General features: G+C 51.0%; 1 protein-coding gene across 6 annotated transcripts in view; it reads right to left on the bottom strand.

The window, feature by feature from the left end:
* Positions 1-12,735, bottom strand: part of ACACB (acetyl-CoA carboxylase beta) — a 112,891-nt gene that overhangs the window by 39,255 nt on the left and 60,901 nt on the right. For all 6 annotated transcript variants that reach the window (XR_006707805.1, XM_045459127.1, XM_045459125.1 and 3 more), the window contains 6 exons: positions 11,184-11,284; positions 8,521-8,609; positions 8,317-8,441; positions 3,650-3,763; positions 3,403-3,516; positions 2,483-2,572 (listed from right to left, as the gene is read on the bottom strand). Coding sequence is in view for 5 of the 6 variants with exons in the window: in XM_045459127.1 (XP_045315083.1) it covers positions 2,483-2,572; positions 3,403-3,516; positions 3,650-3,763; positions 8,317-8,441; positions 8,521-8,609; positions 11,184-11,284 (633 nt within the window). In the remaining variant the exon portion in view is untranslated. The remainder of the gene's footprint in view (positions 1-2,482; positions 2,573-3,402; positions 3,517-3,649; positions 3,764-8,316; positions 8,442-8,520; positions 8,610-11,183; positions 11,285-12,735) is intronic.

Genomic DNA, 12,735 nt, shown 5'->3' with positions numbered 1-12,735 from the left:
TTTAGACAGTGGGAGGTTTTTTTTAACTGAATAGGGAATGTAAGAAGTGTGCAGTAAGTTAACACAGCAGGCCTAACTGCTATCCTTCGAAAGGTCCTTGGCCAGCATCAGGAACCTTGGATCTGGGAGGGCTCCCACTATTCCCTGATAAGAATGGTTCATGGCACCCAAGCTATACGATGCTTTTATGCTGAACATATGCTTTCTTTCTGGGAGTTCGGAATTTAGTTACATGCTAGGACCAACCCCCAATAAAACCCCAGGCACCGAGTCTCCGAGCCTCATTTCAAACATGTTGTCATAACTCATTGCTTGAGGAATTAAAAGTGCCTACAGGAAGGGCACCTGGGTGGCTCAGTCAGTTGAGCATCCAACTTCAGCTCAGGTCATGATCTCACAGTTTGTGGGTTCATGGGTTCGAGTCCCGCGTCGGGCTCTGTGCTGATAGCTCGGGGCCTGGAGCCTGCTTCAGATCCCGCGTCTCCCTCTCTATCTGCTCCTCCCCCGCTCACGCTCTGTCTCTCTCTCACAAAAATAAACAAACATTAAAAAAAAAAAGTGCCGGGGCGCCTGGGTGGCGCAGTCGGTTAAGCGTCCGACTTCAGCCAGGTCACGATCTCGCGGTCCGTGAGTTCGAGCCCCGCGTCAGGCTCTGGGCTGATGGCTCAGAGCCTGGAGCCTGTTTCCGATTCTGTGTCTCCCTCTCTCTCTGCCCCTCCCCCGTTCATGCTCTGTCTCTCTCTGTCCCAAAAATAAATAAACGTTGAAAAAAAAAAAATTAAAAAAAAAAAAAAAGTGCCTACAGGACCCACTGGAAGCTTTCACTTGGCTTCCCCCACACACTTCACCCCCACACGCTGTGTCCCTTTGCTGATCGTACTTTGCGTCCTTTCGCTGTAACAATTCACAGCCAGGAGCACGCCTGTCTGCTGAGCCCTGCGGTTCTTCCCAGTGAATCATTGAACCCAGGCCTGGTCTGGGGGACACCCACACATTTTAGCAGGACCAAAACTCTCCGCATCTCCAGAGACCAAGTAACAATGTAACATTCAAGGTGCGCCTCTTGAGTCAGGGAGAAGAGGCGGGATTGTGTTCAATAAACCCGCGGAACAAAGTGAAAGAATGCTCAAAGAGCTGTGGAAAATTCTCAAGACAGAAAAAAACGGGATTTAGCGCACCGAAAAGCAAAGGTGGGGTGCTGCTTTCCACCTGACAGAGGACACCCCCGCCCCCAATAGGACAGGTGACTGGATAATGAGTACCAACTGCTTACTGCAAGTGCTTACTCATTTATCTTCCAATAACCCCGTGAGGTAGGTATTATTGCCCCCGCTACAGCAGGAGAACCTAAATGTCCAGCAAAGGAAAGCAACGGGCCACAGGTCACACAGCTCGGGACTCTGCACGGATTGGTCCCCCTGACCGAAACCTCTGTGCGTCTTCCCACCAATTCTGACTTGCTCTTTAGCTGCCTGCTTTCACGTCACTTTCTCATCCGAGTCTGAGCCGAACCTCCCTCCCGGTGAGGTCAGACACTGCTGTCCGATTCTCAGCATGCCCGTTGTATTTAGTGCGTGTGTGTGTGTGTGTGTGTGTATCTCCCCAGCCAGAGAGAAGCTCCGTTAGGGCAGAGACCGGGGCTGTTCCCCTGCTGTTTCCCCAGAGGCTGGCACACGGTGGGTCTCAACATAAGTGAAAACTGGAAAGGGGTGGGGGGGAAGAAAGGCACTTAAGAGCGCTATGTGGCCTCACTGCCGGAAACAGGGAGACCTGAGAAGGATTCTTTGAGCTGAAACCAGGGAGGAGGTAAAGGCTGCAGGCTCAGGAGAGTCTGGGGCCATCGCATACGCAAAAGCCCCAAACGGTCTCCATGGAGACCCAGTCAACGTTCTAGCACCAGGATGGGTGACCCGTGGGGTCTAAAAGGGGGCAGAAGAGGGAGTGGGGACCACAGGGGACCAAGACTCCAAGATCGGAGAGTTTTGCTGCTGGTCACTGCCTTGTCTGCCCCATCAGGACCGGTGACAGGGAGGTCGCCTTAAATTGTCACCTAGGCTCCTTCCCGCTCTGTGGCTCAAGCAGACAAGTCTTCCAAAGGTATGTAACGCAGGGAATCAGAGAGTCTGCAGGAGGCGCCTTGGCTCTTGGTGGTTAGCATTTCAACGTGCCCTGCCTGGAGGAGGCCGGACCGGCACCTGAGAAAACGGGGGTTACCAGCAAGCGCCCTGGTCAGAGACCTCGTGAGACCCTGGTTGTGCCACTCCCCAGCCGGGGGACCTCGGGCCAGACGCTCCACCTCTCTGAGCCTCAACGCCCTTCTCTGTGAGATGGGCAGGTAACAGTACCTACCCTGTGGAGAGAAGGATAAGGTCCCGTTCGCGAGGCGCGTGGCCCGGGCTCAGGCGCACAGCAGGCGGGCGGTGGATGTCAGGACCGGCATGTTCACTACGGGTGCTGTTACTGGGTCCTCCCTCCTACTTACCTCCAGGGACGCCATGCAAACGACCTTGTTAGCGTGGTAGAAGAAAGTGGGCAGGACGTCGAATATGGTCGTCTCTGACAGTATTAATTTCTACAGGATGGGAAGGGGGAAGACAAGGCAAATGTTACCAAGTTTTCACCAAGATGAGTGGAGGGGTGGGAGCAGGGAGGGGAAGCCGGCGGTGGTTTCTGTCCGTGCTCCAGGCCCGTGGACCTGAAAATGGGAGCAGTTCTGGGAGGCTTACACCTGGGGCTCCCCGTTCCAGATGCGGAGGGGGTACCTGGAGGCCTGCAAATGATCCAAAGTTGGGGGCGCGGGGAACCCAAAAGATGAAGCCGTAACCCAGCCGTGTGAGTGTTCCTGGTTTCCTAGTAAGCTCCATCACATCTGAGTGTTTAAAACGGCACCCCGGGGGACGCCTGGATGGCTCCGTCAGTTAAGAATCTCCCTCTTGATTTTGGCCCAGGTCATGATCTCGCGGCTCGTGAGTTCGAGCCCCGTGTCGGGCTCTGTGCTGATAGCATGGACCCTGCTTGGGATTCTCTCTCCCTCTCTCTCTCTGCCCCTCCCCACCTCCCCCTCTCTCTCAAAAGTAAATAAACATTTATGAATGAATGAATGAATGAATGAATAAATAAAATTCGATAAAATCAAATAAAATACAATTGCACCTCGGGGGTGGCGGGGGGAGCCTTGCTGCCTGATACTCTCTGTCCATCCTGCAGGACTGAACCTCTCTCGGGCTCCCCGAGGTCCCGTCGGGCAGCCCTGGCCACATTGGACGGAACCAATGGTACCTGCAACCGTGCTCTGAAGGCAGGTGCCCGCACACGGAGGGCACGGGGAGCCCACCTCCCCGAGGCCAGACTTGGGCCACAGTGTGAGCTCTGTGGCAGGTGGATGGGAGGAAGCGGCCTCACCTTGAGGTTTTCCGGGCAGAACTGGTGGCCATACATGTCGATGGCGGACAGGAAAATGGACTCCACCTGGTTGTGCCTCAGCTCGTAGGACGGGAGGTGGGAGGCGATCAGGATCTGCGGGGGGAGGGGACAGAGGGCTGGGGTAAGCCAAGGGCCAGGCCCTGGGATCAGGACGTGGGATGGCGGCAGACGGGCCGTGCGGGGTGAGGGATGTGCGTGGCGGGAAGGACGCTCCCCGGGACCCTACCTGTCTCGCTCTGAGGGCCACTTTGCAATGCTCGCTTTTGCTCAGCTGAGTGAGCTCGTTGAGGATGGAGGTCAGCTCTTCCGACAGGGAAGGGTCTGGGCCACAGAGCTCATCCTTTGAGGGACACAAACACAGAAGTCCAAACGGCTTTTCCCCACCGGAAGGAAACACGCCCAGCCCTCACCCACAGCTGGGGCGTGTGGCCGCCCCAACAACCCAGACAGCTGCTCAGCTCTCTGCACATCCCCGGCAGAGCCTGATAATCATACCCTTGACCACTGTCTACCATGTGCCCCCACTCACCCCTGACACGCCCTCCATACCTGCTAACATGAAAAATACAACCAAGTCTCTACCTACAGCACCATTAATAGGCGGCCATTATCAGGCCTTTAATGTGTCCCAGGCAAGCAACTAGACCCTTGACGTTCATTTCCCCAGATTCTCCCAACCCTCTGAGGAGTTACATTACGATGCCCATTTTACAGATGGGGAAAGTGAGGCTCAGGGCCAATCTGAAGCCAGGCCTCTTCTGTCCCCGAGGCTTCACTTTCCTCTCTACATTGCTGCCTGACTTAAGGGGTTCACAGGTGCAGACAAGAGGGACGAGGGGCAATGGGAGCCCGGTACAAACAAAAAGTAAGGTTCACATGGGATGCTCTAGCGAGGGTGTGGTAAGCCGCCCTCTGCGAGTCCCCACGGGGAGCGTTCAGGGTCTGGGGGGGTCAAGGGCAGCTTCCAGCAGGAAGGAGGATCTGAGTTGCAGAAGAAGGAGAGGGGTGATCATTCCACGGGCATCCCTCCTCCTGCTTCTGAATGAGGGACCTGCCTGCTAGAGACCCGGGCTGCACGCACCTGCTCTGGACATCTCCTCCTTATGCCCGGAACACAAGAAGGGCTTAGGAATGGCTCAGAGCGGATGTTCCCTAAACACCCTCAGAAGGCAAATCACTGACTGCTGGGACTCTCAACGCCCCAGCAACTCGCCCCCACCCCTGCCGCAGCCCAGGCTGCTTTCCAAGAAGTCACCAGATGGTGGGGCCGTGGGTCCTTTCTTCTACACCTGCCTCTGCATCTCCCTCATTAGAATGAGCCTGCTCTGTTTCTACGATCAGAACGATCAGCGATCAGCACGTTTCTAACGCATTAACATTTCACACTTGGACACAAACACACGTGCTGAAGAAACTGCACAGGAGATTATTCTTAACCTTCTCTCCCTCCCCGTAAGTGATCTGTTTTAGCAACCAAGTCCCCCTGGTTGGTTGAGCGTCAGACTTTGGCTCAGGTCATGATCTCGCGGTTCGTGAGATCGAGCCCCGTGTTGGGCTCCCTGCTGTCAGTGCGGAGTCTGCTTCGGATCCTGTTTCCCTCTTTCTGCCCCTCCCCTGTTGGTGTGCTCTTTCTCTCTCTCTCTCAAAATATAAACTTTAAAAAAAAAAAAAAAAAAAAAAAAAAGAAAGACATGAAGGCCCCTCAAAGACTCAGAAACTTTCATTTCAAAATAATCATGCAGGGGGCGCCTGGGTGGCGCAGTCGGTTGAGCGTCCGACTCCAGCCAGGTCACGATCTCGCGGTCCGGGAGTTCGAGCCCCGCGTCGGGCTCGGGGCTGATGGCTCAGAGCCTGGAGCCTGTTTCCGATTCTGTGTCTCCCTCTCTCTCTGCCCCTCCCCCGTTCATGCTCTGTCTCTCTCTGTCCCCAAAATAAATAAACGTTGAAAAAAAAAAATTCAAAGTAATCATGCAGTTAACAAGTCCTTTCAGAAAGTGTCCTAGGCACCATCAAGTGCAAAGAACTCACCACTTGCAATAAATATTTTTAGGTGGTTTTTCTAGGGAGTATAAAATACCTCCCTTCCTTCTTTACAGTTTCTACAGTGGAGTGCTAAAATATTAACTCTAAATCACGTAGAAACTTTGCAAACATTTTCAATAAGTAGAACCAAGAGAGCCAAAAGAATAATGGATCTCACACATCCCCCCCACCAAGCTGGTACATCTACAGCCGCCTTCACTGAGAAGCCCCCGAGAGCAAGTGTCCTAGCTCTCTGCTCCGGGGGCCACCCCGCCAAGACTGTCCTCTGATGTCCATAATGTTTAGCTCTTTTTTTTTTTTTTTTTTTTTTACTTTTTATTTTTTTTTTTTCAACGTTTATTTATTTTTGGGACAGAGAGAGACAGAGCATGAACGGGGGAGGGGCAGAGAGAGAGGGAGACACAGAATCGGAAACAGGCTCCAGGCTCCGAGCCATCAGCCCCAGAGCCCGACGCGGGGCTCGAACTCACGGACCGCGAGGTCGTGACCTGAGCCGAAGTCGGACGCTCAACCGACTGAGCCACCCAGGCGCCCCTTGCTCTTCCACGCCCAGAAGAGAGTCAGTATGTGCACAGAGAGTAGCAAACAGCGGAATAATCCAGAGCTTTCGCCCCTGGCTTCCGAATGGCAAGGAGATGGTAACACGTGACAGGCAGACCTTCGGGCCTAAGTTCCCAATCCTGTACTTATGGGCCGCACGCTGGGAAGCTCTCCCTCCAAACATGATTTGGAAGAATTGCCAAAACTACACCAGAAACGAGGGTCGGTATATGGAAAACCCCTATAATGATGATGCAGTTCCACCGGCTGCTCAACTTCGACCGTATGGCCACACCTGCTTTTTCTCTAGCATGCATACACGTGTGTGCACACATACGCTTTCGTTTTTGAAAGTCAGTTACAGACCCCATGATCCCTCCCGGTAAGAATACACCTCCTTGTGGGGCGCCTGGGTGGCTCAGTCGGGTGGGCATCGGACTACAGCTCAGGTCACGATCTCACAGTTCATGAGTGTGAGCCCTGCATCAGGCTCTCCTGATAATGCAGATGCTGCTTGGGATTCTCTCTCTCCCTCTCTCTCTGCCCTCCGCCCCGCAAAATAAATAAACGTTAAAAAAAAAAAAAAAGTACCTCCTTGAGAAAAAAGACCTCCTAGCTAACGAAAGAACCATTGAAACATCCAAGAAATTAAACATTAAACTGATAATATTATATAATACGCAGCCCACGAGGAAGTTTCGCACTGGGGAAAGCTTTCAGAAAGTACTGATGCCTGGGCCACATCCCCAGAAAGCCGGATTTAACTGACCAGGGGTGAGGCCAGGGTGTCTGTATTTTTTAAAAGTCCCCCTACACCTACCCCCAGGAGGTTCTCATGTGCAGCTAGGATTAAGAGATCCTCATGCCGCACTAGGAGATTTCAAAATGATTCTTTACAAAAATATCAGTATTTCTGAATCCATCTTGCCAGGGTGTTAACTATCCTATAAGCCCAGGCCCAAATTTGGCCCACCACCCATTTTTGTAAATAAAGTGGGTTTTTAAAAATTTGTTTTAACGTTTTTTTTTTTTTAATTTTTTTTTTCAACGTTTATTTATTTTTGGGACAGAGAGAGACAGAGCATGAATGGGGGAGGTGCAGAGAGAGAGGGAGACACAGAATCGGAAACAGGCTCCAGGCTCCGAGCCATCAGCCCAGAGCCCGACGCGGGGCTCGAACTCACGGACCGCGAGATCGTGACCTGGCTGAAGTCGGACGCTTAACCGACTGCGCCACCCAGGCGCCCCTAACGTTTATTTATTTTTGAGAGAGAGAGAAACAGAGAGAGAGAGAGAGAGAGAGAGAGAGAGAGACAGCGTGAGCAGGGGAGGGGCAAATAGAGAGAGGGAGACACAGAATCCGAAGCAGGCTCCAGGCTCTGAGCTGTCAGCACAGAACCCGATGCGGAGCTCGAACCCACAAACGGTGAGATCATGACCTGAGCCGAAGTCAGACGCTTAATGGACTGCGCTACCCAGGTGCCCCACAAATAATGTTTATACATTCACTTATACACTGACCATGGCTTCTTTCATGCTACAACAGCAGAACTGAACTGTTGCAACATGGGCTGCATGGTTCTTAAGACCAAAACATTTACTATCTTTACAAAAAAGAAAAAAAAAAATCTGTCGGCGCCTTCTTGCTAAAACCAAGTCCAGATCTCCTAGTATCTGCTGACCTTGCATTTTCCAAGTGAGTCGGGTCAGAGACCATATCAAGGGAAGAGACCGTGAACTATAAAGGATGCTAATTACCATCTGGTAGGAAGAGAAATAAGAACGAAGAAATTCCGTGCTTCTCCAAGAAGGCAAACCCAAAGTCCTACCAGACTCAGAATCCAATAGCCCCTAATAACTCATGACCCCGGGGGGGGGGGGGGGGCAGGCTCTGGGTTCCAATCCCAGCTCTGCATTTAGCAGCTGTGTGCCCTTGGCAAAGTGACTTCACCTCCTTGTGCTCTGCCAGAGCGGGAGTGAGCACGGTACGCACCTTCCGGGCTTGCTCAAGTCAACGAGCCGGTTTTTGAAAAGCACGTGAGGAGTGCCCGGCACGTAGGAGGCGCTCTGTGAGTGTCAGTCGCGATTGCACCCAGGGGCGGCTGCATCCCACCCGCGCCGCGTGGTTTTATAAACAAAGTCTTATTGGGACACAGCCGTGTCCATTTGCAGGCCTTGACGTTGCACAAGGTCAGGACAGAGGCTGCACGGCCAGCAAAAGCTAAAATATTTCTACCCCGGCCCTTTCCAGAATGTCTGTGGACCCCGAGCTACTCCCGCTGTGGGTACAGGGTGCCCCGTCCTGCTTACGATCAACATGATCACCAGCTGGTTCTTCTTGGCCACCTGCGCGTGGGAAAAGATGCAGTCCAGCACCTGGGACATGTTTGGCTTCAGCTGCTCCCTGAGGTTGATCACACACTTGTCGTAGTGAGCTAGAGGGAGACAACAGGGGTGAGGCTCAGGGCCCCTCCACCCTGTGGGCTTGTCACCAGCACTGGCGGCGACACTTGCCTTGTTGGAAATGGTGTTCCACGCGTAAATATCTTCTCAGGAGATCCAACACCACTGACTTCATGTAGCCACGGGTCCCGCTGCGGTACCTGGGGAGGCAGGGGAGGCTGCTTGAGCCGTCAGCCCTACTTCCCAGGGTGCCTGGGTCTACAGCCGGGCTTTTGGGACTTCCAAAAGGGGAAAACGGAAATAAAGTATCTGGAGGCTGCACTCCCCAGTCCTCAAGCCGGGGAGGGACGTGGGAGTCGGTTCATTCGCGCTGACTCTGCAGGCCAAAGACAGCAGTGACTTGCCCAAGTTGTGACCCCAAGCCAGAGTCCAAGCCTGAGCCTTTGGATGGCACCTGCCCATCCCCAGAGAGAAGAGACAGGGTCAGCCTTGCATGCACAGTTGACAACCAAAATGACTGACCACCATAGGCATAAAGGCAGCTTGAAAAATAAGTAAATGGAAGTTGAGAGACATTGATCGATAGATCCTTATGTAAATTTCACTTCCCTTTTATTATTTTTAAAAAATTTTTTTTTCAACGTTTATTTATTTTTTTGGGGACAGAGAGAGACAGAGCATGAACCGGGGAGGGGCAGAGAGAGAGGGAGACACAGAATCGGAAACAGGCTCCAGGCTCTGAGCCACCAGCCCAGAGCCCGACGCGGGGCTCGAACTCACGGACTGCGAGATCGTGACCTGGCTGAAGTCGGACGCTTAACCGACTGCGCCACCCAGGCGCCCCCCCTTTTATTATTTTTTAAAATGCCCGTTTATTTTTGAGAGAAAGAGAGCAGGAAAGGGGGAGAGAGAGGAGAGAGAGAGAATCCCAAGCAGACTCTGCACTGTTAGCACAGAGCCCAACACAGGGCTCGAACCCACAAACCATGAGATCATGACGTGAGCCGAGATCAAGGGTTAGCCACCTTAACCAAATGAGACATCCAGGCACCCCTCACTTCTCTTTTAAAAACCAAATTTTAACCTGGATGTTCCCTAAAACATTTTCTCTTCTAAATCATTTCTGCACATAGGGAACAGAATTCCTTAAGAGACGCGACACTGAGTTTTAAGGGCGTTGAGACCAGTTTAACCCCAGGGTCACTTAAATGACAACAAAAGAAAGAACCCAAAACATGCACTTACTCAAATGTGATTTTTTTTTTTTTTTTGGATGTTTATTTTTGAGAGAGAGAGAGAGTGCCAGCGGGGAGGGGCAGAGAGAGAGAGAGAGAGAGAGAGAGAGAGGTGGAGACACAGGATCCAAAGCAGGCTCAGGCTCCAAGCTGTCAGCACAGAGCCCGACACAGGGCTTGAACTCAAGACCCATGAGGTCATGACCTGAACTGAACCGACTGAGCCACCCAGGGGCCCCATTTTCCTTTCTTTTCTTTCTTTTCTTTCTTTCTTTCTCTTCCTTCCTTTTTTTTTAAATCAAATGTAATTTAAAAATACATATATTTTTAAATTTTAAATGAGGGGTGCCTGGCTGACTCAGCTGGTACAGCATATGACTCTGGATCTCAGGGTTGTGAGCCCCACGTTGGGTGTAGAGATTACCTAAATAAATAAATAAAATTAAAAAAAAAAAAAAAAAAAAACAGAGCTTTGCTATTTATTTTTAACACAGAAAAACCTGCTAGGGAATTTAGCTAACTTAACATTTGTTCATTTTCTTCTAGGTGTTTCTCTGAAGCGAAAGGGTGGGTTTAAAGTTAGCGGTCAAAGTGTTCTGGGGGAGGGTCTCCCCTCCTAGCGCTTGGCTGTGAAACTCTCTTCTGTGGGGGATCCAAATACATCCTTTGTCAGGTCGATCCTCTATGAGCAGTCCGAGTCCCCATGAGCCGAAGAGCTCCCTGAAGAGAGGGGCAGCCTCCCAGGGTCCTACCTCTCTGTGCCTCCAGTGGTTTCCAGCAGGTGGTAAATGGGCACAGACTTAATCGCCTCCGGTTTAAAAATGTTTGCATTCTGTCCTTACATGCAAAGCTTTCCTGCGACACAGTTTTCACACAACATGGCCATTCTTCCTGTCATTAGAATAGTTCTTGCTGTTCAATAGCTCCTCAAAATACAAATTCTTGGGGCACCTGTGTGGCTCAGTCAGTTAAGCATCTGACTTCAGCTCACGTCATGTTCTCACGGTTTGTGAGTTCGAGCCCCGTATCGGGCTCTGTGCTGACCGCTCGGAGCCTGGAGCCTGCTTCGGATTCTGTGTCTCCCTCTCTCTCTGCCCCTCCCCTGCTCGTGCGTGCTCTCTCTCTCTCTCTCAAAAATAAATAAACATTCAAAACAAAACACAGCCGAAAAAATCTTCATCATCTCTCCTCTGCAATGATTTCAAAACGACAATAATCCGTATAGCCCTTTATAAAGCCAACAAAACCACTATATTCCCACTGTCATATAGTCAAAGCTATCCTAAGTATGCGCCATGTGTCATCCGCCCTTTACAAAACTTAATCCACTTGTAACTCAGGATGACTTACTGTGCGTGAAGTGTCTTAAGTCCTATTTTACAACTTGGTGAACTGAGATCACAAGGGAAAAGGGTCTTGCTTGGAGTTTCTAGGGTTAGGAATAGGTAACCCCATGGGCTGGGTCTTAGCTTCAGAGAGCCCCAGAGCGCCACGTTCGTGTGGTGACAACCACACCCCATGGGGGGGCCCGGGACTCACCTCTGGACCAGCTGCACGATGCTCTGGGTGTTCATGAAGAACACCTCCCGGTCAGCCTTCCGCTGCAGGGTGGCCGCATGGCAGTCCAGGATAGTGGCTATCTAGAAGGGGAGACAGGATAGGTCTGACCACTCATGACCATACGATCCGGTCACCTCCAGAAGTCACCAGAAGGACCCACCGTGGGATTCCATGGAGGACCCATTCAAGGCTCATTCAAAAATCGAAAATTTTCTTGGGTCACCTGCGTGGCTCAGTCAGTTGAGCGTCCGACTTCAGCTCAGGTCATGATCTCACGGTTCGTGGGTTCGAGCCCCACGTCAGGCTCTGTGCTGACAGCTCGGAGCCTAGAGCCTGCCTCGGATTCTGTGTCTCCCTCTCTCTCTCTGTCCCACCCCTGCTCACCCTCCCTCCCTCTCTCCCTCTCTGTCTCAAAAGTGAATAAACATTAAAAAACATTTTTAAAAATCAAAAATTTCAGCTCCAAAGCTCTCTGGCCACCAGCTGTTTGTCCCTCTGAACACATGGCTGGAGGAATTCAAGAGCTTAGAAATGACAACAATCCCGTAAAGACACGTGTATTATTCTTCTCCACAAATATGAGTGGTCTGGGAAAAGGGAAGGGAATTTTCAACCCCAGGGAAAATGAAGGTGCTGGGGGGGGGGGGTCTTGTTTTTATACCTAGATTTATTGGTATTAGCATACCGCTTTTGGCAACAAAAATTGTTTTTAATGAAAAAATCTACACTAACAAAAAATTCCTAAAAGGTCCAAATGCATACTTTTCTCAACTGGGGTTCTTTAGAGTTGTGTTTTGGTTATTTTTCAGTCGAGATATCATTCACATACCATGGTATGTCTCCCATTCATTTTTTTATTTTTTTAACGTTTATTTATTTTTGAGAGAGCATGAGCAGGGGAGGGGCAGAGAGGGAGACACAGAATCCAAAGCAGGCTCCAGGCTCTGAACTGTTAGCACAGAGCTCGGCGTGAGGCTCAAACTCACGAACCACAAGATCATGACCTGAGCCGAAGTCGGACGCTTAACCGAATGAGCCACCGGGCGCCTCTCTCCCCCGCCTTGAAAGTATGCACCTAATTCAGCATTTCTCAGTCCATTTGCCACTATCTAATTTGAGATCTATCTATCTATCTATCTATCTATCTATCTATCTATCTAACGAGACACGGGCAGGTTCTTCCAAAAGCAAATTGCCTTTAAAATGCTTGATAAAAGCAAAAAATAAAAAATCAGGCCAACATAGTATTATTAGAGATATTTTATACGACCCTGGAAGGCTTTCCATTACGTAAAAATATCATATACACATCTAGTCCCAAGATGATCGCCCTACAGACACCAGAGGAAAGTCAAAGCTACAGTCTTGCAAGAAAAACCCACAACTGCCTCTCTTTCAGCCAGGTCGGGTGTGGAAAATGCTCCCTGCATTTGTAGCAACCGCTCACTCCTATTCGGAATCTGAGTTCTATAGAGTGAGGCCCCCTGTGTTCATCTAAACAGTTGTTGCTTTGGAGAAAATGGTGGGGTTC

This window comes from Leopardus geoffroyi, chromosome D3 (genome assembly GCF_018350155.1).
Source record: "Leopardus geoffroyi isolate Oge1 chromosome D3, O.geoffroyi_Oge1_pat1.0, whole genome shotgun sequence".
NCBI classification, from domain to species: domain Eukaryota; kingdom Metazoa; phylum Chordata; class Mammalia; order Carnivora; family Felidae; genus Leopardus; species Leopardus geoffroyi.
Note: the sequence above shows the minus strand (reverse complement) of the source record. Positions and strands in the feature narration are given on the sequence as shown.